Here is a 27695-nt window from a genome sequence, read left to right as displayed (position 1 = left end):
AAAAGGCATCTTCAGCCATAAATAAACCCTGCAAAGCATCGCTCTAACCTCCATCACGAAGACGTTACCACCGTTTGTAAGCAACAATAGCATTGATTGTCTTCAGTCAATGGGGCACCGGCCTCCTTCAGAGATGGTCCTGCCTGACCTCGGCGTACACCATGTTACACACCACTCTATCCTTCCGATTCACTGCAGGAGATAAACTCATGGAGGCATAATGGATCTCGTCCTCGGCAGGGTTCTGGTCAGAGAGGCAGATAAGCATTAATGGACACAAACAAGAGAAAATCTCCAGATGCTGGAAATCCAAGCAACACGCACAGGAAATGCTGGAGGGACTCAGCAGGCCAGGCAGCATCCACGGAAAAGAGTACAGCTGAGATTTTGGGCTGAAACCCTTCGGCAGGACTGGCAAGAGGTCTTGGCCTGAAAAGTTGACCATACTCTTTTCCATACCTGCTGCCTGGCCTGCTGAGTTCCTCCAGCATTTTGTGTATTAGACACAGGAAAATAAGGCAAGTAGGCCTAGGGACTATACTCCCACTTGTCTGATCATCAGCCTTTCTTTACTCAGGGTCGAAGGGAAGGGAGCTGAGGTAGATGGAACACTAACACGACGTTCCTAACTAGTGGAGAAAACACAAAGTTTCATGTCCTCCTCCTGCTACTGATTACTAATAGAAACATGATGGAACCACTGAAATAGAAAAACAGACATAACTTTATTTAATTTAAAATTAAAATGCAATGGCTTTATTACTGTAAATGTATGAATTATAAACTGGCTATCCCAAGGGTGTCTCTCGAATCCACAGCCGATCTACAACAAAAGTGAACTGGCAAGAGCAAGGCTATCTCCCACAGAGAAATGAACCAGGGTGGCATGGTAGCATAGCGGTTAGCACACAGCTTTACTGTGCAGGCGACCCGGGTTCAACTCCCGCCGCTGCCTGTTGGTACGTTCTCGTGACGGTGTGGGAGCAGTTCTTCCCGACTGCTCTGATTTCCTACCACAGCCCAAAGACCTACTGGTCAGGGGGCTCGAAGCTCTGTAAAGGTCTACTCTGCACTATATAATAAATAATCTTTCTTTCTGCAATCTCTATGTGAAGGCATACTAAAAGTAGATGCATTGAACAAAAAAACAAGAACCCAAGTTGGGAGACGAGAAGAAATCTCCCCGTGTAGCGGCTGGAAATCTCCGGGATAATGGCAGAGATAATTAAATCTTTAGACACAAACAGAATTCAAGTAACAACCACCAAAATGGATCAGCTTCTGACTGAACAGGAGTGCAGGCTTCATGAGCCACGTGGCCCACTCCAGAGTTTAAATATTTTATGATGGTGTTACTATTGATCCCTGTGATAAAGATGCTATGTAAATGTAAACCGCTGCCGTTACAAAAGGGTCTTTCTTACCTCTCTGTGGGCTGCACATGGATTCATTGATGCCCGCTGAGCAGGCAGAGTGCGAGGCCAACCTGGTGAATTGAAATAAGGAGTGTGTATAAGTCGGGGCGTAGCATTAAAGGAACCCAACAACTCAACTTGACCTATTGTGCGGGCAAGAAAGACTATCCAAATGAATAAGCAGCCCAGTCCCATACCAGGACTGGCCAGTGTTGGACACAGCCTGTAGTGATGGACAGCTGTCGCTTAGTAAGGTGAACTGGCAGTTGTTCAGGTGGAACAAGTACACGACCCTGAAGGAAGATTACATGGGGATATCAGAGATAGAGGAAGGACCAAGAGGAGTTAAGTGACAAAGATGATGGTGCAAAACCAGAAAGGAGGCAAACAAACAATCTAGATCCAGGAGTGGCGTAGCACAGATAAGACCAAAAGACATAGGGGCAGAATTGGGCTATTCACCCCACTGAGTCTGATCTACTTCCCCCCTCAACTCCACTCTGCTGCCTTCTCTCCGTAACCTTTCATGCCACGACTAATCAAGAACCTATCAACCTCCACCTTAAATGCACCCAGTGACCAGGCCTCCATGGCCGCCTGTGGCAATGAATTCCACGGATTCACCACCCTCTGGCTAAAGAAATTCCTCCTCATCTCTGTTCTAAATGGACGTCCCTCTATTTTGAAGCTGTGCCTCTGGCAGTAGACCCACCCCTTCCCCCCCCCCCATCCCACCAAAGGAAATCTGTTCACATCCACTCTATCTAGGCCTTTCAACATTCAGTAAGATCCCCACTCATTCTCCCAAATTCCACTGTGTAGAGGCCCAGAGCCTTCGAATGCTGCTCATATCATAAGCCTTTCATTCTTGGAAACATTTTCATGAAACCCCTCTGAACCCTCTCCAATGTCAGCTCATCCTTTCTTAAATAACGGGCTCAAAACTGCTTGGAATTCTCTAAGTGAGGTCTCACTAGTGCCTTATACAGCATTACATCCTTCTGACACTGTGTTGGGAATGAAGTGTGTTTAGAAATATACCATATAACCATATAACAATTACAGCACGGAAACAGGCCATCTCGGCCCTTCTAGTCCGTGCCAAACGCTTACTCTCATCTAGCCCCACCAACCTGCACTCAGCCCATAACCCTCCATTCCTTTCCTGTCCATATACCTATCCAATTTTTTTTTTTAATGACAAAATTGAACCTGCCTCTACCACTTCTACTGGACGCTCATTTCACACAGCTACCACTCTCTGAGTAATCACCCTCATGTTACCCCTAAACTTTTGCCTCCTAACTCTGAACTCATGACCTCTTGTTTGAATCTCCCCTACTCTCAATGGAAAAAGCCTATCCACGTCAACTCTATCTATCCCCCTCATAATTTTAAATACCTCAATCAAGTCCCCCCTCAACCTTCTACATTACAGAGAATAAAGACCTAACTTGTCTAACCTTTCTCTGTAACTTAGGTGCTAAAACCCAGGTAATGTTCTAGTAAATCTCCTCTGTACTCTCTCTATTTTGTTGACATCTTTCCTATAATTCGGTGAACAGAACTGTACACAATACTCCAAATTTGGCCTCACCAATGCCTTGTACAATTTTAACATTACATCCCAACTCCTAAACTCCATGCTCTGATTTATAAAGGCCAGCATACCAAAAGCTTTCTTCACCACCCTATCCACATGAGATTCCACCTTCAAGGAACTATGCACCATTATTCCTAAATCACTCTGTTCTACTGCATTCTTCGATGCCCTACCATTTACCATGTATGTCCTATTTGGATTATTCCTACCAAAATGTAGCATCTCACACTTATCAGCATTAAACTCCATCTGCCATCTTTCAGCCCACTCTTCTAACTGGCCTAAATCTCTCTGTAAGCTTTGAAAACCTACTTCATTATCCACAATGCCACCTATCTTAGTATCATCTGCATATTTACTAATCCAATTTACCACCCCATCATTCAGATCACTAATGTATATAACAAACAACATTGGACCCAGTACAGATCCCTGAGGCAGACCACTAGTCATCGGCCTCTAACCTGACAAACAGTTATCCACCACTACTCTCTGGCATCTCCCATCCAGTCACTGTTGAATCCATTTTACTACTTCAATATTAATACCTAACGATTGAACCTTCCTAACTAACCTTCCATGCAGAACCTTGTTAAAGGCCTTATTGAAGTCCATATAGACCACATCCATTGCTTTACCCTCGTCAACTTTCCTAGTAACCTCTTCAAAAAATTCAATAAGATTTGTCAAACATGACATTCCATGCACAAATCCATGTTGACTGTTCCTAATCAGACCCTGTCTATCCAGATAATTATATATACCATCTCTAAGAATACTTTCCATTGATTTACTCACCACTGGCGTCACACTTACCGGCCGATAATTGCTAGGTTTACTCTTAGAACCCTTTTTAAACAATGGAACCACATGCGCAATATGCCAATCCTCTGGCTCCATCCCCGTTTCTAATGACATTTTAAATATTTCTGTCAGAGCCCTTGCTATTTCTACACTAACTTCCCTCAAGGTCCTAGGGAATATCCTGTCAGGACCCAGAGACTTATCCACTTTTATATTCTTTAAAAGCGCCAATACTTCCTCTTCTTTAATCATCATAGTTTCCATAACTACCCTACTTGTTTCCCTTACCTTACACAATTCAATATCCTTCTCCTTAGTGAATACCGAAGAAAAGAAATTGTTCAATATCTCCCCCATCTCTTTTGGCTCCACACATAGCTGTCCACTCTGATTCTCTAAGGGACCAATTTTATTTCTCACTATCCATTTGCTATTAATATAACTGTAGAAACCCTTTGGATTTATTTTCACCTTACTTGCCAAAACAACCTGATTAGCTTTTCTAATTTCTCTCTTAAGATTCTTTTTACATTAACACACACAAAATGCTGGTGGAACACAGCAGGCCAGGCAGCATCTATAGGGAGAAGCGCTGTCGATGTTTCAGGCCGAGACCCTCGTCGACAGTGCTTCTCCCTATAGATGCTGCCTGGCCTGCTGTGTTTCACCAGCATTTTGTGTGTGTTGTTGTTTGAATTTCCAGCATCTGCAGATTTCCTCGTGTTTGTTCTTTTTACATTGTTTATATTCCTTGAGCACCTCATTTACTCCATGCTGCCTATATTTATTGTAGATCTCTCTCTTTTTCCAAACCAAGTTTCCAATATCCCTTGAAAACCATGGCTCTCTCAAACACTTAACCTTTCCTTTCAACCTAAAACTCAGCTCAACTTACGCAACTCAAAAACAAACTAGTGAATTGTGCAGGCTTGGATAGGGGAAAGAAAAAACAAGCAGTAGATAGATCGTTGATAAGCCAGAGGCTGAAAGATTGCTGTGGGTAGATGGGAACATAGAGTTGAGACAAGCTTTGGTCTGCTTAAGTGGTGGAACAGACTGGAGTTGAGTGCCTACACCACCTCCTATGTGGTCCAGGTAAGAGACATTAAATAACAAATAAACATTATTAAAGAACCAACGCTTCCAAAACCTCTTCCTGTCACAAAGTGGAGATTACGGCCCAATCCTTTGTAGGCACTTACTTTGAAAACATAATTTCTCATACACTTCAGAACCAACAGTAGCTTCTGTTATCAAGCTTCCTGTTACTAAGGATAATTGCATCCTTTATTAATTAAAGAAATACTCACTAAGATTTTTAAAATCTCTTTATTATACGTTGTCACTGTAATGCAACACTTGGATCCAATCCCTCACAGCGTGAGCACCTGTAGTAAACTGTTCACTCAGATCCCCAGGCCATGATACCATTTTATTCAGTTTGGAAAGTGTTGCTCTTTATAGAAAAACAATGGCTGTCCAACAAAAAGTTCACGTTAAACACACTAATGCTCAATATTCACACGAGCCTGCATCTCAGGTCAATACTCCATTTTGCCTGGGCTCCTGCTTGTTGCAGAGAACACACTAAGCCCCTCTGCCCCCGACACACTGTGCCTCATGGGTCACAGTGGAAAAAGACTGCTTCAGTACAGTTACAGTCTACCAGGGAGCAAACATAGCCAGAACGGGCCAATCTGTGCTGTATAACTTGGGATCGTGCACAAGGAACTGCTGCAGAATAGGGAGGCGTGGTAGTGTAGTGGTTAGCACAACACTTCACAGTGCAGGCGACCCGGGTTCAATTCCCGCCGTTGCCTGTAAGGAGTTTGTATGTTCTCCCCGTGACCGAGTGGGTTTCTTCTGGGTGCTCCGGTTTCCTCCCACAGTCCGAAGACATGCCGGTGGATCGGTTAAGTGGTCATTGATTATATCGGAGATTAATGGACAGGGCAGCGCAAAGGGTTGGAAAGGCCTATTCTGCGCTGTATCGCAAAAATTTAACAAATAAAAGAATTCCACCCAGAAGACTAATGATAAGCTGGCCATCTAATTACAGCACCCCATCTGCCAAATGTTGAGGCTGAAATGAAGTTTGCTTGCACTGGAAACTTTCAGTTCACTTTGATAACAGCTGCTCTTGCACAATATCACGGCAACAGAAATACAAGGGCATTTTATCTGAGGGTACTATGGAAACAAGAGACACGCCCAGCAGATCTTATCTGCCCAGCCTTGTTTAACTGAAGCCAGTCCAACTCTCATATGAAATTGGCAGCAACAGCTCTAGCTGCCTTGTTAAGACATCTCACAAATAATGCTGATTTTAATCTACACCCAGCCAAAATTCTTCATATCAGGTCATCAGTCACCTCCTGTCAATCCAAGGTAGGTGTCCACAGTGGGAAGGTTCATTTGCCGTGACGCTCTGCCGGCGTTGATGGTGGGGCTGCTTCGGCCAGACCCGGGAACCCCCCCCCACCGTGTGTCTGCGGTCGGTAACCCCGGCTGTTCAGCTCTGCGAGCTCTTGGTCTCAGAGTAGAGCACCTGAGATTAAAGGGGACTGTGGCAGGTAAATGGCTAAAGGGGCAGCACTCCCCTGCTCCGTGACCACACTGTCGCTCGCCCGGGACCTCACCTCCTCACCCTTGCTGACTAGAGGAAGAGCAGACCAGGAGGTGGGTGACCTGTTTAAACCCCTGTCCACGCAATCTCTCACACTCTCAATCTGACATGCCAAGTCTCCAAGGTGGAGCAGGCACTGGGGCTGAGAGTTTGGATGGCAACTGTGTCAGCCTCCATCGAGTTTTAACGGTTGGTGAGATCAGTTGCTGCTACGACACAGCTATGGTGACTACACTTACCAGTACACATGTGGTAAAGGATCTAGGAGCAGAATTGGTCCATCAAGCCTGCTCCACTATTCCAGCATGGCTCATCCATTTTCCCTCTCAGACCCAAACTCCTGCATTCTACCCGTATCCCTTCATGCCCTGACCAACCAAGAATCTGTCAACCTCTGCCATAAATATACACAAAGACTTGGCCTCCACAGCTGCCTGTGGCAAAGAATTCCACAGATTCACCACTCTCTGGTTAAAGAAATTCCTCTTCATCTCTGTTCTAAAAGGATGCCCCTCTATTCTGAGGCTTTGTCCTCAGATCTTAGACTCCCCCACCGTAAGAAACATCCTCTCCGCACCCACTGTACTGAGGCCTTTCAACATTTCTTCTGAATTCCAGTTAAGTAGAGGGACAGAGCCATTAAACACTTTTCATATGACAAGCCTTTCAATCCAAGAATTATTTTCGTGAACCTTCTTTGAACCCTCTCCAACATCAGCACATCCTTTCTTAGATAAGGGGCCCAAAACTGCTCACGATACTCCGTGAGGCCACACCCATGCTTTATAAAGCTTCAACATTACATCCTTGATTTTATAGTCTTCTTGAAATGAATGCTAATATTGCTCATATTTGCTTTCCTTACCACCAACCCAACCTACAAATTAACCTTCAGGGAATCCTGCATGAGGACTCCCTAGTCCTTTTGCACCTCAGATTTTTGTATTTTCTCTCCATTTAGAAAATAGACTATGCTTTTATTTCTTCTACCAACGTGCATGACCAGACACTTCCTGAGACTGTATTCCATCTGCCACTTCTTTGCCAATTCTCCTAATCTGCCTTAGGTCCTTCTGCAGCCTCTATGCTTCCTCAAAACTCCCCTCCCCTCCGGCTATCTTTGTATTGTCTTCAAACTGGGCCACAAAGCCACCAATACTGTCATCCAAATCACTGACATAAAAAGAAGAGGTCCCAACGCAGACCCTTGTGGAACACTGTTAGTCATCGGCAGTCAACCCAAAAAGGCTCTCTTTATTCCCACTTTTTACCTCCTGCCAATCAGCCAATGCTCTCTCCGTGATAGAATCTTTCCTGTAATACCATGGGCACTTAACTTGTGAAGCAGCCTTGTGTGTGGCACCTTGTCAAAGGCCTTCTGAAAATCCAAGTACACAACATCAACCACTTCTCCTTTGTCTAGATTTTCCCTTGAGGAAACCATGCTGACTATGGCTATTTTATCATATGCCTCCAAGTACCCCAAAACCACATCCTTAATAATTGACTCCAACATCTTCCTGACCACTGAGGTCTGACTAACTGGACTATAATTTCCTTTCTTCTGCCTCTCTCCCTTCTTGAAGATTGGAGTGACATTTGTAATTTTCCATTCCTCCGGAACCATGCCAGAATCATTTGATTCTTGAAGGGTTATTATTAATGCCTCCACAATCTCTTCAGCCACTTCTTTCAGAACACTGTGCTGTACAGCATCTGGTGCAGATGACTTATCTACCTTCAGACCTTGCAGTTTCCCCAAGAACCTTCTCCCTAGTAATGGTAACCACATACTTCTGTTCCATGACACTCCTGAACTTCCAGCATGGAACAGTGACGACTAATGCAATGTACTTATTCAGTTCATCTGCCATTTCCTTGTCTCTCTCCAGCATCATTTTTTAGTGGGCTGAAATCTACTCTTGCCTTTCTTTTACACTTATGTATCTGAAGAAACTTTTGGTATTCTCTTTAATATTATTGGTTAGCTTACCTTCATATTCTATCTTTTCCTTCTTTATTACTTGTTTAATTGCCTTCTGTTGGTTTTTAAAAGTTCCCCAGTCCTCTAACTTCCCACTAATATTTGCCTTATTATACGCCCTCTCTTTGGCTTTTATGTTGCCTTTGACTTCTCTTGTCAGCCATGGTTGGGTCATCTTCCATTTAGAATACTTCTCCTCTTTGGGATGTATATATCTTGTGCCTTCTGAATAGCATACAGAAATTCCAGCCATTACTGCCCTACCGTCACCCCTGCCAGTGTCCTTTTCTAATCAATCTTGGCCAGCTCTCTCATGCCCCTGTAATTTCCTTTTCTCCACTGTAATTTTGATACATCTGACCTTAGCTTCTCCCTCTTAAATTGTAGGGTGAATTCTAGCATGCTATGATCACTTGTCCCTAAAGGTTGCTTTACCTTAAGCTCTTTAGCTGATTCCCTAGTAGGCTCAACCACAAACTGCTCTAAAAAGCCATGACTTGGGCATTCTACACATTCCTTCTCTTGGGATCCAGCAACAACCTGATTTCCCAATCTACCTGCATATTGAACTCCTACAGGCCTATTATACCATTTCCCTTTTGGCATGCATTTTCTATTTCACATTGTAATCTGTAGATCCCACCTTTACTGCTGTTTGGGGTCTGTATATAACTCCCATCAGGGTCTTTTTCCCCTTCCGGTTCCTTAGCTCTACTCACCTTCCGATCCTGTGTCACATTTTTCTAATGATTTGATTTTATTTGTAAGGATAAACCAAGGAAGATGGCAGCAACGATGCAAAGAACAGTTTCTACTTCGGCGCAAAAACTGAAGCTCTCTAATCCCGAGAAAGAAGTTGAGTGTGAAGTTTTCCCTTATAAAGCTTCCATTGCACAGTAAAAAAAATATGGCAATGCGTTGGGCGATCTCAAACCCGGAGCACCCCCTTAATTACAGAATATTTGTCCAGTGGGGATCAAAGAGATGCCACTTTCAGAGTTGGACAAAAAGACGGCCAACGTGTTGATGTCAGCATTGCGACTCCTTTTCTGATGACAGCCTCAACCTATTAATAAAATACTAATGCAATCCTGCTTACTCTGCACCAAGTCTGGAATGCGTGGTCATGTCAAATCAAATCATTTTGAAGCCCGACTGGCTGGTTCTGGCTCAAAAGGAGGAAGAATCTTCCCTACCTCAGACATGATGGTCAATGCTATATTCTCGTATGTTCTAAATAAACAGGTTTCCCCCTCCCCTTCCCAGCTCCCTCCCCCAACTCCCCTCCCCATCCTCAACTCCCCTCCCCCCTCAACTCCCCTCCCTCTCATCCCCCTCCCTACCGGCGGAGGGACCCACCTGCCTTTCGCCGGGTGATGTAGACGAGGGCCGTTAGCAGCAGCAGGAAGGCGGCGGCGGCCAGCGCCAGCAGGCCCACGGCCTGGGAGGACAGCGGCCAGCAGTGCGGGGAGCGGGCGCCGGCGGCACTGCTGCTGGTCGGGGGCGGGGCGCTGCTGAAGCCTGGAAAGCAAACACGGGCCGTTACCGAGCGGTTCACAGACGTTCGAGCCCGACACCGCCCGGGAGGGGCAGTGGCTCCAGACGCCTGCTGGCACGGGAAGCAGCCAAGCCGCGGAGGGGACTTGGCCAGTTGAGCAGCATCCGTGGAGGCAGAGGGATAGTCGACACGCTGGGTCCTGCTCCAAGTTCCCGCGCCTGTAGACTCTTGTGTCTCTGCTGAAACTGTAGATTTCCTCTGGGTCAAAAATCAGGGATTTCCTCAAAAATGGCCGAAGCTGAAAATCCGCAGATGGAGACACACAAAGATTGGGAAAGACGAACATGAAATATTCGAGATCAGTGGACTGATGGAATGTCACTGACCTGGCAAGTTAACACTGCCCTTTCCCCCATAATTGCTGCCTGAACTTTTGAGTATTTTCAACCATTTTTGCTTACAATTAGGTAAGAGCAGTGTTGGTGATCTGGTGTTAGTGGTACCTGATTCTTTTAGCTTTCCAGCATCGTTACACAGTAAGGTACTGAGTTCCAAGAGAGTGAAGACTTTTCTTCTTGCTGCCACCCTAATTAGCTCTTCTGCATCCTGACACTACCACCCAAACATTCCTGAATCGAATTAAAGTGCATTTCCAACATCTCCTCCATCGAGCTTTATAAAAATGTTTGCATCCTTCAATGATAACCAAGTTTACCCTCCTGAACTCCGGAGAAAAACAAATCAAGTTCAGAGAACACATGCCCAATCTCCCAAACACAGATTCAGCTTACTTGAACATTTACCCCACTCCCAAGCACAGTTAATGCACACATCCCAAACACACATCTACTTTACCCAAGCACAAGAAAATCTACAGATGCTGGAAATCCAAAGCAACACACACAAAATGCTGGAGGAACTCAGCAGGCCGGACAACATCTATGGAAAAGAGTAAACAGTCAATGCTTTGGGCCGAGACCCTTCTTCAGGACTGGAAAGGAAGGGGGAAAGAGTTAAACTAAGAAGGTGGGGAAGGGGAGGAAGTAGTAGAAGGTAACAGGTGAAGGGTGAAACTGGGGATTGGGGGGGGGGGAAGATGGCGAAGTAAAGAGCTGGGAAGTTGATTGGTGAAAGAGATAAAGGGCTGGAGAAGGACAGAGAGAACAGAAGATCATGTCGTGGGAGATGGAAGATTGTAAGCAGTGAGCTGGCTGCTGACTGTGTGCCCAGAAAACCAAGATCTTCAAGCACAGAGCTCAGAAAAAGCGATGCAACAGACTTTAAAACACCATAAACTGGCGAGTTGTTTTGTTATGTTTCCCCTCTCGCTGTGAAATGACGACACCTCTTTTTCCCTTATTAGGGAGAGAGAGAGCCTGTGGTGTGTCGAATTACTGGCTGAACGAGTAGGCCGCGGTACTGCAAGTCTGTGTCTTTATTGATGCTTTGCTGCACCCTTGAGTGCTCAGTGGGGGGTGCAGATGCTTTTTTGCTGGTGGCGGTGGGGGGGGGTTATCGCTTTGCTGCTGTTTATGCGTGGGAGGGGAGAACTGGGGGGGCTTTGGGGTTCTAATGTTTAACTGTCATTCTTTGGGGGAGTCCTCAGTTTTCGTGGATGTTTGCGAAGAAAAGGAATTTCAGGATGTATATTGTTAATTATTTCTCTGACATTAAATCGAACCTATTGAGGAGAGAGGGAAGGGGGAGGAGCACCAGAGGGAGGTGGTGGGCAGGTAAGGAGATAAGGTGAGCGAGGGGAATGGTGAAGGAGAGGCGGTGGGAGGCCAATTTCCAGAGAAATTGATGCTTATGCCATCTGGTTGGCATAAATGTTTACCCCATGTGGGCTCAGTCTACTCAATGTTGTTCCAGCCCACTCAGTGTTGATTGTCTGTATAACGTATGCATATGAAGATATGACTTATAGCACAGGCACGGCAAGTGCAAAGTTTCTACTGAAACACAAGAAGTCACAGGGACCTGCTGGAACTTGTGGAACTGGGTCATGCAACCAAATACTTTCACATACACGCACAGTATTTCACTTACATGCCCGGTGATGTTTACCATTGTGGTAAGAAGAGTGGTTCAAATACCCTCCACACTCAAGAGTGGGTACATCTGCTTGTTAATGCAAACATCCGATCAGCCAGTCATGTGGCAGCAACTCAATGCCTAAAAGCATGCAGACACGGTCAAGAGGTTCAGTGTGCTCCTTTGGTAGCACATCTACTAGAATCGGAATGATACGGAGAAAATTAGCATGGCCCCTGTGCAGGGATGACATGCAAATTCATGAAGTGTTCCAAATTTTTGGAATAGACATTCCCCCTAGTAAATCACAAGCTAAAGGGTTGGTAGGCTTAAGATTGGGGGGTTATGGCAAGACTTGTGGGATAATGGGCATAAGGGGAGATATCTTTACAGAATACACAAAACTGTTGGGTTTATGGGAGAAGGGAGGGTCAAACAAAAAGGGAAGGGATTATTTTGACACGACTTAGAATTGGGCATACTATGCTTAGTTATTCCTTTTTGGAAAATGTAAAAAACACGCATCTAGTGAATGGCAGTTCTTTGGGTGAAAATGCTTTGTTAATGAGAGAGGTCTGGATTGTGTAAGTTTTGTCATCAGTATTACACAATTGAACATATACTTTTACAATTGAATCATGTAAGGTTGAAAGAAACCAAATGCGGGCTTCATTATAATATCTGGTGGTTGATAGTTTACATTTAAAAACTTTAAGACTTTGATGTAATTCGCAGTATCGTCTTTCATTACTTACAACCTGTAGGGCTCTTTGGGGTTATTTAGACTTCATTTGAAAGGGAAGAATTAAGGGTTTTTATTTCCCACTTCTCTACACCATACTCCAGTCCGCTTGGTGGTGGTAATGCACCTTTCAGTTGGACTGCCAACCACCACAGAAAGTCAGAAGAAAAAAAAGAGGTTTTATTGTTCAGACCGAACATCAAAATGGGGAAGAAATGTGGTCTAAGAAACCATAACAATGTAAGTTGCTGGTGCTGGACGAGGTGGTTTGCGTATCTCGGAAACTGCTGATCTCCTGGGATTTTCACACACAACAGTCTCTAGAGTTTACAGACAATGGCATAAAAAGCAAAAAAAACACGCATCTAGTGAATGGCAGTTCTTTGGGTGAAAATGCTTTGTTAATGAGAGAGGTCAGAGGAGAAATGGCCAGTCTGATTCAAGCTGACAGGAAGGTGACAATAACTCAAATAACCACGCGTTGCAGAGCAGCTCTGAATGCACAACATGTCAAACCTTGAAGTGGATTAGCTACGGCAGCAGAAGACCACATCAAAACCTTCTAGAACTTTCCACTTAATCTCTCCCTGCAATTTATTCTAAAAACAATTGATTATTTAACGATTATTATTATACCAGCCTTTGGGGTGATGCATTCCTGATCACAATCTGCTACATAAACGATTTCCTCTATCACCTGAAACGTGAATTTGTGAAGAAGTCCCCAGCACAACGTTCAGTGGAGACACATTCCTGACCTGAAACAATTCTCCCCCAACCGCAGATGCAGCTTGATCGGCTGAGTTCTCCCAGCGGATTGCTTGTTGCTACAAAACTCAGCGATTGAAAGTTTGGTTGATTGCTGAACTTGGCAAAACGTTTGCAGATGTTTCGGCTCCAATGGAGAAGCCATCATCGTCACGCATGTGAGGGTGTTGCCTCCTCGGAATGCTGGCGTATATACTCCTCTGGGGTCCAAATGCATTTTGATTTGATGTCGTGATCCGGGTGACTGGTCAAAGCACTGAAAAGTTTAGACTGAAACCTACAATCAGTGCATTAACGAAGACTGAAGAGAAGTCGAGGTGAAGTAAAACCGTTCAAGTCTTGAGTAACATCCCAAATGGCCTCACTGGCTGAAGAGCATTTTGGGAAGTGCGCAGAAAACATCAGAGATTCAGTTGATCACAGGATAGTAATATCAGTAGCAGGGCCTATATATTTTGTCCCAAAAATATTCTTCATTATACAAACTTGTAAATGTAAGAGCCCAGGAAATGGCCTTCTGGCCCACTAGTCTATGCTGACAATAAAAGCACCCAGTTACACCAAAATCCCATTTGATTCTCCCACATTCCTGTCAAGCACACCACTCCCCCTCCCGTGATTCTACCACTCAACTTCACACAAGGGACAGCTTACTGACCCATGCATCTTTGAAACATGGGCAGAGCAAGAGCACGCAGGAAAAACTCGCAGTCAGGTTTGATATCACTGGCGTATGTTGTGAAATTTGTTGACTTTCTGGCAGCAGTACAATGCATAATAATAGAGAAAGAAATCGTGAATTACATTAAGTATCTGAAATTGTTAAATAAATAGCAGAAAAATTGAAATAATAAAGTAGTGAGGTAGCCTTCATGGGTTCATTGTCCATTCAGAAATCGGATGGCAGAGGGGAAGACGCTGTTCCTGAATTGTTGAGTGAGTGCCTTCAGTCTCCTGTACCTTCTTCCTGATGGTAGCAATGAGAAGAGGCATGCCTGGGTGATGGATGTCCTTAATGGTGGGCGAAACCTTTCTGAGGCACCACTCCTTAAAGGTGTCCTGAGTATTACAGAGGCTAGTGAAGTCCATGAAGCTGACTAAGTTTACAACTCTCTGCAGCTTACTTCGATCGTGTGCAGTAGCCCCCACCCCCAATACCAGACGGTGATGTAGCTAGTTAGAATGCTCCTCATGGTGCAATTGTAGGAACTTAGAGTATTTCAGGTGACATACCAAATCTCCTGGAACTTCTATGAAATACTGTCGCTGTTATGCCTTCTTTTAACTGCATCGATATGTTGGGTCCAGGTTAGACTCTCAGAGATACTGACATCCAGGAACTTTCACAAGAAAAACATTCAGACAGTCCACTTCCAGAAGTCTGGGAATGCCCCATGCCCAGAGAGTGGGACTCAGGGAGCAGCATAGTCACTAATCCTACAGGACGACTGATGCAGCAACCAAAGGCGGCCAAGCACCCGCCATCCAGAGAAATTTTTATGATGGGACCTACTTGCACTTCTTCTTCCAGAAACCACAGAGGGAGCTCTGCGTCGGTCACCTGAAGAAGGATAATGGAGTTTGTCACTTTCACTGGTCTTCAGAGTTCAAGGGTCAGAGAGAAAGAAACCATCTTCAGGGAGGCCAACGGGATCTGTGCCTGGTCACAGACGATGGAGGTGGATTTTCAAGAAGAGGCCCAACATCAAAGAAGCAAAAAAGCTGCTCAAAGCCCTGTAATCCAGTGGAATGGGAACATTCTAGCCTTCACTAAAGGAGGGCCAACACATTGAGAAGAGGAAATTGAATCCCAGAGCAACTTCTACATATCTATAAAAATGTAAAGAATAACTAAAGATTGAGAGAGGAGGAATTATGTTGGAGCTTAAGGAAATGGTAGAGAAGTTAACAAATATCCTTTATTTGTCATCACGGAAGAAGACACACAAATCCTCCCAGTGGTTGTGGAGGACCATTGGTCCAGAAACTGGGGACCTCAAAGAAATTGTCATTAGTGGAAAATCATTGTTAGACTGAAAGGCGTTAAAATCAGAATCAGAATCAGGTTTAATATCACCGGCATATGTCGTGAAATTTGTTATCTTTGCAGCAGCAGCTCAAGGCAATACATAACAATAGAGGGAAAAAAGAAAACTGAATTACAATAAGGCTATGTATATTAAATAGTTACATTAAATAAGTAATGAAAGAAATAGGAAATAAAAAATGTAGCGAGATAGTGTACATGGGTTCAATGTCTATTCAGGGACCAGACAGCAGAGGGGGAGAAGCTGTTCTTGAATCGTTGGGTGTGTGTCTTCAGACTTCTGAACCTCCTTCCTGCTGGTAACAATGAGAAGAAGGCATGTCCTGGGTGGTGGGGATCCTTCATGATGGACGCCAGCTTTCTGAGGCACCGCTCCTTCAAGGCGATCTGGATACGACGGAGGCTAGTGCCCATGAGGGAGCTGACTAATTTTACAACTCTGCAACTTACTTCGATCCTGAGCAGTGGCACCCCACCCCCCACTTTCTTTCTTAGACAGTGATGCAACCCATTAGAATTCTCTCCCCGGTACATCTGTAGGCGTTACGACCTGCATCCTAAAGCTTTTGAAAGAGGTAGCGATGAAGGTTGTCAGCCTACTGGTTGTCACCTTCCAACACAGCACAGAATGTTGCCCACAGATTGGAAGCCGGTCAATGTAATGGGACTAAAGTTGGCCTAACATCAGCGGTGGGGAGACTGGAAGAGCTGATAGAGAAAAAAATTGATAACAGGACATATAAAATTATAAGAGGATTGGGCAGAGTCGACAAGGATTGACGAAAGGGAAATCATGTTTGACAATACAGTACATTAGAGCAGGCCTGGTGATGCGGTGCATATGGACTGCAATACGATGTCACACAAAAGATTGGAGTACACAGAATTGATATATTGATATGGATCGAGGACTGGATATTGCACAGGAAGCACTGAGTAGGACCAAGGGGCTTGATTTCAGTTTGGGAACTTCTGACATACGGTTTGCCATAGGGATCGATGCTGGTCTGCAACAATAATTTGGAATAGTGGCTTGTGCAATAAATCTTAGTTTGTTAACACCACACAGCTACATGACATAGGCTGTGAGGGATATGCAGAGGAGCTTTGGTGGAGTTTGGTGGGAGGGGGGAATATAGACAGATTAAGTGAATGGGTATGGAAATGGCAAATGAATATAATGTATTAAAACTGCAAGGTTACCCACTTTGGTGGACTGAAATAGAAAGGTTGAATGGTGAATGACTGAAAGATATGTGTTCAGAGAGACACGCAAATCACTGAAATAGAACATAGAATAGTACAGCATAGTACAGGCCCTTCGGCCCACAATGTTGTGCCGACCCTTAAATCCTGCCTCCCATATAACCCCCCACCTTATATTCCTCCATATACCTGTCTAGTAGTCTCTTAAATTTCACTAGTGTATCTGCCTCCACCACTGACTCAGGCAGTGCATTCCACACCAACCACTCTCTGAGTGAAAAACCTTCCTCTAATATCCCCCTTGAACTTCCCTCCCCTTACCTTAAAGCCATGTCCTCTTGTATTGAGCAGTGGTGCCCTGGGGAAGAGGAGCTAGCTGTCCTCTCTATCTATTCCTCTTAATATCTTGTATACCTCTATTGTGTCTCCTCTCATCCTCCTTCTCTCCAAAGAGTAAAGCCCTAGCTCCTTTAATCTCTGATCATAATCCATACTCTCTAAACCAGGCAGCATCCTGGTAAATCTCCTCTGTACCCTTTCCAATGCTTCCACATCCTTCATATAGTGAGGTGACCAGAACTGGACACAGTACTCCAAGTTTTATAAACCAGAGTTTTATAGAGCTGCATCATTACCTCGCGACTCGTAAACTCTATCCCTTGACTTATGAAAGCTAACACCCCATAAGCTTTCTTAACTACCCTATCTACCTGTGAGGCAACTTTCAGGGATCTGTGGACATGTACCCCCAGATCCCTCTGCTCCTCTACACTACCAAGTATCCTGCCATTTACTTTGTACTCTGCCTTGGGGTTTGTCCTTCCAAAGTGTACCACCTCACACTTCTCTGAATTGAACTCCATCTGCCACTTCTCAGCCTACTTCTGCATCCTATCAATGTCTCTCTGCAATCTTCGACAATCCTCTACACTATCTACAACACCACCAACCTTTGTGTCGTCTGCAAACTTGCCAACCCACCCTTCTATCCCCACATCCAGGTCGTTAATAAAAATCACGAGAAGTAGAGGTCCTAGAACTGATCCTGTGGGACACCACTAGTCACAACCCTCCAATCGGAATGTACTCCCTCCACCATGACCCTCTGTTGTCTGCAGGCAAGCCAATTCTGAATCCACCTGGCCAAACTTCCTTGGATCCCATGCCTTCTGACTTTCTGAATAAGCCTACCGTGTCAAATGCCTTACTAAAATCTATGTAGATCACATCCACTGCACTACCCTCATCTATATGCCCGATCACCTCCTCAAAGAACTTTATCAGGCTTGTTAGACATGATCTGCCCTTCACAAAGCCATGCTGACTGTCCCTGATCAGACCACGATTCTCTAAATGCCCACAGATCCTATCTCTAAGAATCTTTTCCAACAGCTTTCCCACCACAGATGTATAATTACCCGGACTATCCCTACTACCTTTTTTGAACAAGGGGACAACATTCACCTCCCTCCAGTCCCCCGGTACTATTCCCATGGACAACGAGGACATAAAGATCCCTGCCAGAGGCTCAGAAATCTCTTCCCTTGTCTCGCGGAGCAGCATGGGGAATATTCCATCAGGCCCCAGGGACTTAACCATCCCAAAGTATTTTAACAACTCCAACACCTCCTCTCCCTTAATATCAACATGCTCCAGAACATCAACCTCACTCATATTGTCCTCACCATCATCAAGTTCCCTATCATTGGTGAATACCAAAGAGAAGTATTCATTGAGGACCTCACTCACTTCCACAGCCTCCAGGCACATCTTCCCACCTTTATTTCTAATTGGTCCTACCTTCACTCCTGTCATCCTTTTGTTCTTCACATAATTGAAGAATGCCTTGGGGTTTTCCTTTACCCTACTCGCCAAGGCCTTCTCATGCCCCCTTCTTGCTCTTCTCAGCCCCTTCTTAAGCTCCTTTCTTGCTACTCTATATTCCTCAATAGACCCATCTGATCCTTGCTTCCTAAACCTCATGCATGCAGCCTTCTTCCATCTGACTAGATTTTCCACCTCATTTGTCACCTATAGTTCCTTCACCCTACCATTCTTTATCTTCCTCACCGGGACAAATTTATCCTTAACATCCTGCAAGAGATCCCTAAACATCGACCACGTGTCCATAGTACATTTCCCTGCAAAAACATCATCCCAATTGATACCCACAAGTTCTAGCCTTATAGCCTCATAATTTGCCCTTCCCCAATTAAAAATTTTCCTGTCCTCTCTGATTCTATCCTTTTCCATGATAATGCTAAAGGCCAGGGAGTGGTGGTCACTGTCCCCCAGATGCTCACCCACTGAGAGATCTGTGATCTGACCCGGTTCGTTAACTAGTACTAGATCTAGTATGGCACTCCCCCTAGTCGGCCTGTCAACACACTGTTACAGGAATCCATCCTGGACACACTTAACAAACTCTGCCCCGTCTAAACCATTGGAACTAATCAGGTGCCAATCAATATGAGGGAAGTTAAAGTCACCCATGATAACAACCCTGTTATTTTTGCACCTTTCCAAAATCTGCCTCCCAAACTGCTCCTCGGTATCTCTGCTACCATACTCTCTCCGGTCCTGTTCACCCTGTACACATCAGACTTCCAATATAACTCGGAGTCCTGCCATGTGCAGAAGTTCGCTGATGACACGGCCTTGGTGGGGTGTGTCAGGAATGGACAGGAGGAGTATAGGAAACTGATACAGGACTTTGTGATATGGTGCAACTCAAACTACCTGCGTCTCAATATCACCAAGACCAAGGAGATGGTGGTGGACTTTAGGAGATCTAGGCCTCATATGGAGCCAGTGATCATTAATGGAGAATGTGTGGAGCAGGTTAAGACCTACAAGTATCTGGGAGTACAGTTAGACGAGAAGCTAGACTGGACTGCCAACACAGATGCCTTGTGCAAGAAGGCACAGAGTTAACTGTACTTCCTAAGAAGGTTGGCGTCATTCAATGTCTGTAGTGAGATGCTGAAGATGTTCTATAGGTCAGTTGTGGAGAGCGCCCTCTTCTTTGTGGTGGCGTGTTGGGGAGGAAGCATTAAGAAGAGGGACGTCTCACGTCTTAATAAGCTGGTAAGGAAGGCGGGCTCTGTCGTGGGCAAAGTACTGGAGAGTTTAACATCGGTAGCTGAGCGAAGGGCGCTGAGTAGGCTACGGTCAATTATGGATAACTCTGAACATCCTCTACATAGCACCATCCAGAGACAGAGAAGCAGTTTCAGCGACAGGTTACTATCGATGCAATGCTCCTCAGACAGGATGAAGAGGTCAATACTCCCCAATGCCATTAGGCTTTACAATTCTACCGCCAGGACTTAAGAACTTTTTAAAAGCTATTATTAAGGCTTTTTGAGATAGTGATTTAGATGCATATCATATTTTTTTTTACTGAGTTAAGTATTGTATGTAATTAGTTTTGCTACAACAAGTGTATGGGACATTGGAAAAAAAGTTGAATTTCCCCATGGGGATGAATAAAGTATCTATCTATCTATCTACTGGGGACCTATAGAATACTCCCAATAGAGTAACTGCTCCCTTCCTGTTCCTGATTTCCACCCATACTGACTCAAAAGAGGATCCTGATACATTACCCACTCTTTCTGTAGTCCGGCTGACCTTCCTGTTAATCTGTATCGGAAGAGCATTTGAGTTTAAGAGTTGAGACAACATGCTCTAATTATGCAAGACTGTGGTGAGGCTATTTTTGGAAAACACATCCACATCTGTCTCCCTACCAGAGGACGGATATACTTGCGAGGGAGGAAGCACATAAAGTTTCACCAGACTGACTTCTGAGATGGTGCATTTATTATAAAAGAGATTAAATGGCCCCTACTCGCCTGAGTTTAGGAGAATGAGGGGTGACCTCACTGAAATGCACAAGTGTTTATGGGTAGATGTGGAGCGGATGTTTGCTCTGGCTTGGCCACCCATAGCCAGGGGGATGTGGTCACCATACAGGGCTATGCTGAGGAGAAATATCTTCAGCCAAAAGGTCGTGAATCTTTGGTATTCTGTACCCAGGAGGGCAGTGGAGCCCCTGTTAGATGTATTGTCACAACACAGATCAATACATTTTGCGATAGGATGAGCTCAGTGCGAGGAAGTGTCACTGAGGTAACAGATTGGCTTTGATCCACTCAATGATGGTGCAGGCTAAATGCTTGTTTCTTACTTCTATTTTATATGCGAATGAGTTACTTATTTTAGGTCAGAATGTTGTTTTCTGGCACCTGTCAGAAAATGGTTCATATTAATGAACTATTGCTGACTGCATCCATTGCTTTCCTTGGAAGTTTCAGTACCATTGAACCCACAGCATAGAAACAGCGCGTCAGCCTGCCATCTCAATCAGCCGGTCCCTTTTCCACACCAGTTCCTTTTACCAGCATTTATCTGTAGCCCACTATATGGCAATTCAAATACACATCCAAATTCTTCCTAAATATTGTTGCACTCTCCACTCCACTTCTTTCCCAGCAGTGTGTGCCACATCGCTGGAGCCCTCTGGACGAAAAATAAACCTCCTCAGGTCTCCTCACAGACTTATGCTAGCTGGGGTCAGACACCTCTGGCATGGGGAGAGATTTCTCACAATTCGCTCTATCTATGCCTCTCACGATTTTGTATGCCCGCACCAGGTTTCTCGCCAGCCTCCTCTATCCAGTCTCTTTTCGTGACTACAACGTGCCAATTCAGGCATCATCCTGGTCAATGCTTTCCGTTTCAATCAAGTCCTTCCCAAAGACTCCCAGTGTCTCAGCTAATGAGGGTTAGTATCCCATATGGCTTCTTCACCACTTCTGTGTAAAAGTCTTACACCACCCCCCCCCCCCCCCCCCCAGGATGCCTAACACTTTTGCACAGTACTGTAGAAATTTTATGTATTACACTGTACTCCTGCCACACAAAGAAAAACACATTTCATGACATATGTGAGCGATGATAAACCTGATTCTGATATGGGTCTCTGTTGTGGACTGAGAGTGGGAAGTGGGCAGGGAGTGGGGAGGGAGTGGGAAGCACCAGAGAGACGTTCTGTAATGATTGCTAAACTAACTGTCTGGAATCAAATGACATGGCCTGGTGAGTCAGGGCTGGGTGCGTCCGCTCATGCGCTACCCATGCCCACGCTGGCACTCCTTCTCTGCCAGCTGCACCCACACACATCTCGCGGCAGTCCGTTCTTGCCATTCCCAACACCCTGCGCTCCCACCGGATTTACAAACTCACTCTCCGTTCCACATTGACAAATACAGTACTGAGCCACTGTGTCGGGGATCTTTGAATTTACAGTATATACCGAGATCCGTCTGTTCCTCAGTGCTCCCTAGGGCCCGACCTTTCATGTGCAATCGGAAGATGCTCACCCAAAGCACGGACTCTCTAGCCTCACTGATTTTCCTGTGGATCACCACACAGGGAATCATTTGGCAGCTCTACTGCTCTTTCAACCATCTATAGACAGCACTCTTGCAGTCCACCAGAATTCAGATTCGGATTCATGTGCATCGAAACACAGAGTGAAATGCATTGCTTTTATTAACAACCAACACACCTAACGGCCACACATTCTGGAGCCAACATAGCAGGCCTACAATGTTTGGCAGAACAATAGAGAACACACAACAAAGCAACAGCAAAACGAGTCCCTTTCCTCCCTCTCTTTCTCTCTCACACACACACACACACACACACACACACACACACACACACACACACACACACACACACACACACACACACACACACACACACACACACACACACACACACACACACACACACACCCCCCCCCCCCCCCGGGACAGGCCTCTGGGTCTCCAGCAGATTTGTGGACAATGGGCCCCTGACTTACCCAGCGAATTTCAGACTTACAGACACAGGCCTTCAGGCATCGGGCTGCACTTTCAGACTTCTGATCAAGCTTCGGGCTTCGATGTTCGGTATTGACCCCAGGACTAGCCGATGACAGGACTCTGAATCCAAATCAGTTCACAGACAACACTCCTACAGCCAATGGCTTCTGATCTGCTCTGCTGTTCATTTCAATCCCAAGGCACTGGGCAATCCTCAATATATCTCTTGCCTTCTACAAGCTGAAATACCTCCTAAAGTACTGTGCAAAAGTCCGAGGCACATATATATAACTAGGGTGCCTAAGGTATCTGGTGGGAACAAAGGATTTTGGGAATGGTGAGGGTGAAGCACCGTGGGAGGGGTGTGGGACAGGTGGCAGAGAAGGAGTGTCGGGGCAGGGGGTTACGCGGGTGCTAACATGCCCAGCGCTGAGATGCCAGGCAAGGCCACTTGATTCCAAACAATTGGTGTATTGATCGTTACAGTATGTCTCTCTGGTGCTTCCCTCTCCCTGCCCCTTTCCCACTCTCAGTCCACAATAGAGACCCATATCAGAATCAGGTTTATCATCGCTGACATACGTCATGAAATCTGCTTTTGTGGCAACAGTACATTCCAATACATAAAATTACTACAGTACTGTGCAAGATTCTTAGGTGCCCTGGCTATAGCCATAGCTATACAGATACATATGTGCCTAAGGCTTTTGCACAGTACTGTATGCCCAGGAGTGACCTCAGGACACATTTCTAAAACTCTGCCCTATCAAATACTGCAGCCTTATTGTAGGAAACAGAATAGAGAACAGCACTGCACTGGACAGACCCTTCAGCCCATCATAATGGTGGCGAACATGATCCAAATTAAAGTAAGTTTCTTCTATCTCCTTCCACTTCCTGCATGTTCATGTGTCTATCTAGCAGCCTATTAAATGCCGATATTGTCTCCTTTTCTACCATTACCTTTAGCAAGCATTGTGTGAAAACTTGCTCTCTGTACACCTTCTTTAAACTATCCCCCCGCTCACCTTAAACGATGTCCCCCAGCCTTTAACCCTGGTTTCATGCTCACCATTTTGTCCTGTCACAGAATAGAACATTTACCTGTCAGGGTCAACCTGGTTCCATTTCCGAAGGACAGCTTCCCTAATCTCCAGCCTGCACAGAGGTAAGTGCCAGCATCCGAGGGAGTCACTCTGGCTATGGTTAGGTTTAAGCTCTGGTGGTCCACCAACACGTTGAAGGATGAGGCGTTCGAAAGCCCGTCAGACAGGAAGGTCTGCCTGGAGTTGAGAAATGAATATGCCAACAGCTTGGGGGCCTGCCCCTCCTGTTGCCGCATCCAGTACATGTTGCTGTAAACGGCGAAGCTCTTTTGCTGCAAGAGACAAGTCAGGGTCACTGTGTCTCCCAGCCGAACCGGCTGGGACAGAGCCGGCTGGATGATCAGGTAACTACACTGCACACCTGCAGGAAATGGAGCGTACAACAGTCCCATTAGTGGCACATAAAGATAAAGAGCATCCGTTTCATTTCCAACAGGGCCTCTGACATGGCTATCCGCCAACCCCCGGCTCTCTCCTTGTCCTCCCACCGGGCAGAAGTTACAGAACTGTGCAAAAGTCATGGGCACATGTAAAAAAATTATGTAAAGTGAATTTCACTATTATCGAAATAATGAAATGAAAAGTTTCTAAACACAAAAAAACTATATAGAGCAGGAAACAGTTAAAAAAAAAACCTAAATCAAGTCACTATTTGGTGTAGCACACACAAATGCTGGAGGAATTCAGCAGGCCAGGCAGCATCTATGGAAAAAAGTGCAGTTGATGTTTTGGGCTGAAACCCTTTGGCAGGATAGTCACTCCTTAAAACTGCATCAATTCTCTTAGGTACTCTGTCTTATAACCATATAGCAATTACAGCACGGAAAAAGGCCATCTCGGCCCTTCTAGTCCGTGCCGAACACTTACTCTCACCTAGTCCCACTGACCTGCACTCAGCCCATAACCCTCCATTCCTTTCCTGTCCATATATCTATCCAATTTTTAAAAATGACAATATCGAACCTGCCTCTACCACTTCTACTGGAAGCTCGTTCCACACAGCTACCACTCTCTGAGTAAAGAAGTTCCCCTTTGTGTTACCCCTAAACTTTTGCCCCCTAACTCTCAACTCATGTCCTCTTGTTTGAATCTCCCCTACTCTCAATGGGAAAAGCCTATCCACGTCAACTTTATCTATTCCCCTCATAATTTTAAATACCTCTATCAAGTCCCCCCTCAACCTTCTACGGTGCAAAGAATAAAGACCTAACTTGTTCAACCTTTCTCTGTAACTTAGGTGCTGAACCCCAGGTAACATTCTAGTAAATCTCCTCTGTACTCTCTCTAATTTGTTGACATCTTTCCTATAATTCAGGCATGTAGTTTTATAAGAAATCAGCTGGTAGGTTGTTCCAAGCATCTTGGAGAACTTGTCACAGTTCTTCTGCAGACTTTGGCTGTCTCACTTGCTTCTGTCTCTCCAGGTAATCCCAGACAGCCGTGACGATGGTGAGATCAGGGCTCTGTGGAGGCCACACCATCTGAAACCATATCAAATATCTAGGGTGCCTAAGACTTTTGCTCAGTACTGTATAAAAGCTTGAGAGCAGCTTCAAACACCATGTGCAGCTTTTATTGTGCTCTTGAACAGACCTCTCATGCATTAAGATCCCTGATCTCCCAATCTAACACACACAACATGCTGAAGGAACTCAGCAGGTCAGGTAGCATCTATGAAGGTGAATAAAGAGCTGATGTTTCAGCCAAGACCCTTCGTCAGGACAATGATGAAAAACTACTTTTGTGTTCATGATCTCTGTCTACTTTGCACTTTAAACGTCTATCTCCACTGCACTGTTTCTATAACGTGACTCCATTGTTAGGTTTAGATGCTCCAGCTCTCCAGAATATGCATAGCTGGCATGGCCCCTTTAAAAACTCAGTCCCATCCTCTAACTGGCGGCATATGTTTTTGTGCCAGGATTTTAACCCTTAAAATCCAAGTAGAGCTGATGATTGAGCACTAAACCCCAGTTCAGATCAGCATCTACTTGAATTCTCGTCTAGTGTCTAGTTTAGGACCCTGTCCTTATTTCAGTCTTGTATCACGTCTCAATTCTAGTGTCAGGTCTCGATTCTAATCTCGAATATTCCAGCACTTAACCATCCTCATCTAGGTCTCTTGTCACAACTATATTCTGCATTCTGTTTTCCATTTATACTATCTCTATGTACTTACATATGTAATGTTCTGCCCAGATGGGATACAAACAAAAGCTTTTCATTGTATCTCAGTGCATGTGGAGATAATAAACGTATGTGTTGAACTCTGGTCAGGTGAAGTGTATATCCTGATAAAATATTAAGGTTTTGTGTTAATCTGGTTCATTCCTTTATCCGGCTCTGGGCGATTTGGTTACCGTGACTGAATGCAAACAAAGTGCTTGAGATAGTTAGGTTTACAGGGATGATCAGGCTGGGTGTGGAAGTATAAACCTGTTGGGCAGGGGCCACCTTTACTCGTGCTGGGGGTTGCATTGGGTTAGGGCCAAGTATGAAGTTTACACACAGGTGGACTTTGATGTTAGCTATCCTCCTAAAATACTGAGTGTAATGAGCTTTCGTGTCTGTGTGGGGCAACTGGAGGGCGTTAGGCTTTGAGGTTTTCAGAGCACACAAATTGGTTAATTGTTGTTTAACGAGTGTGGTTAATCGTTTAGATTTGCTTGTGTTTTTCGTGGATGACTCACTCCTTGTACTGACGTCTCCTGGTGCTTCCTGTTTAAACTTGTTAAGTTTATTTTGATGGGTTCAGGGAATCTGTTTTACTGGTATTATTTTAAGTGGACGCCCAATTGATGCTAATCGCGTGGTCCTAGTTTTGAGAATGTAATGTCTCACAGTGTCGCTCAGCTGTTCTGTTGAAATTTTTATGAACAAGCTCTGGTTGCCGTCTCTACAACAGAGTCTGTCTTTCCTCTGCAAAGCACACAAAATGCTGGAGGGACTCAGCAGGCCAGGCAGGCATCTAAGGAAATGAATAAACAGTTGGCGTTTCTGGCTGAAACCCTTCACCAGGACTGGAAAAAAAAGATGAGAAGTCAGAGCAAGGAGGAGTGGGGAGGACGCCTACCCTGAAGAAATAAATCTTCTCTATAAAATAAAAATGAATAAAGTGAGCGCTGGCCTTTATAAATCAGAGCATTGAGTACAGAAGTTGGGATGTAATGTTAAAATTGTACAAGGCATTGGTAAGGCCAAATTTGGAATATTGTGTACAGTTCTGGTCACCGAATTATAGGAAAGATATCAATAAATTAGAGATAGTACAGAGACGATTTACTAGGATGTTACCTGGGTTTCAGCACTTAAGTTACAGAGAAAGGTTGAACAGGTTAGGTCTCTATTCATTGGAGCGTAGAAGGTTGAGGGGGGATTTGATTGAGGTATTTAAAATTTTGAGAGGGATAGATAGAGTTGACGTGAATAGGCTGTTTCCATTGAGAGTAGGGGAGATTCAAACGATAGGACATGATTTGAGAGTTGGGGGCAAAAGTTTAAGGGAAACACGAGGGGGTATTTCTTTACTCAGAGAGTGATAGCTGTGTGGAATGAGCTTCCTGTAGAAGTAGTAGAGGCCAGTTCAGTTGTGTCATTTAAGGTAAAATTGGATAGGTATATGGACAGGAAAGGAGTGGAGGGTTATGGGCTGAGTGCGGGTAGGTGGGACTAGGTGAGATTAAGAGTTCGGCACGGACTAGGAGGGCCGGAATGGCCTGTTTCCGTGCTGTGATTGTTATATGGTTAAAAAAAATAAATCTTCTCTTCGACAGGAGTTCAATGAAACCCCCTCTCACTGCTCCCCCTCTGTGATCTCTGCTGCCCTCCGACAAATATCTTTTTCTCACGTCGACTGTTTATTAATTTCCATAGACGCTGCCTGAACTGCTGAGTTCCTCCGGCATTTTGTGTGTTTTGCCTCTGATTTCCGGCGCCTGCCGATTTGCTCGTGCTTGAGTCTTTCCTCTGCACTTGGGTTCCGCCAT

The 27695-nt window shown here is 44.9% G+C and overlaps 1 protein-coding gene and 1 non-coding gene across 2 annotated transcripts; one reads left to right on the top strand and one right to left on the bottom strand.

Moving 5' to 3' along the window:
* Positions 1–34: 34 nt before the first annotated feature.
* On the bottom strand, positions 35–27695 carry LOC140719002 (uncharacterized). Its single transcript, XM_073033311.1, has 5 exons — positions 27629–27695; positions 23708–24070; positions 9792–9953; positions 1425–1486; positions 35–244 (listed from the first exon to the last, which is right to left on the bottom strand). Exons 1-5 carry the CDS (start codon positions 27693–27695, stop codon positions 128–130), a joined length of 771 nt encoding a protein of 256 aa, XP_072889412.1. The 3' UTR covers positions 35–127.
* LOC140719519 (U6 spliceosomal RNA) lies at positions 12140–12245 on the top strand. The gene has a single exon (XR_012096935.1). It is a non-coding gene; the product is annotated as a U6 spliceosomal RNA (small nuclear RNA).

This window comes from Hemitrygon akajei, chromosome 31 (genome assembly GCF_048418815.1).
Source record: "Hemitrygon akajei chromosome 31, sHemAka1.3, whole genome shotgun sequence".
Taxonomy (NCBI): Eukaryota; Metazoa; Chordata; class Chondrichthyes; order Myliobatiformes; family Dasyatidae; genus Hemitrygon; species Hemitrygon akajei.
This window is presented reverse-complemented; position numbering and strand designations above follow the sequence as displayed.

Coding starts and splice junctions, on each gene's coding strand:
- LOC140719002 (XM_073033311.1), bottom strand. CDS start 27,695: ATGGCGGAACCCAAGTGCAGAGGAAAGACTCAAGCACGAGCAAATCGG. Junction 24,071..27,628: donor GCAGGCGCCGGAAATCAGAG/GCAAAACACACA, acceptor CATTTCCTGCAG/GTGTGCAGTGTAGTTACCTG. Junction 245..1,424: donor CATGTGCAGCCCACAGAGAG/GTAAGAAAGACC, acceptor CTCTCTGACCAG/AACCCTGCCGAGGACGAGAT.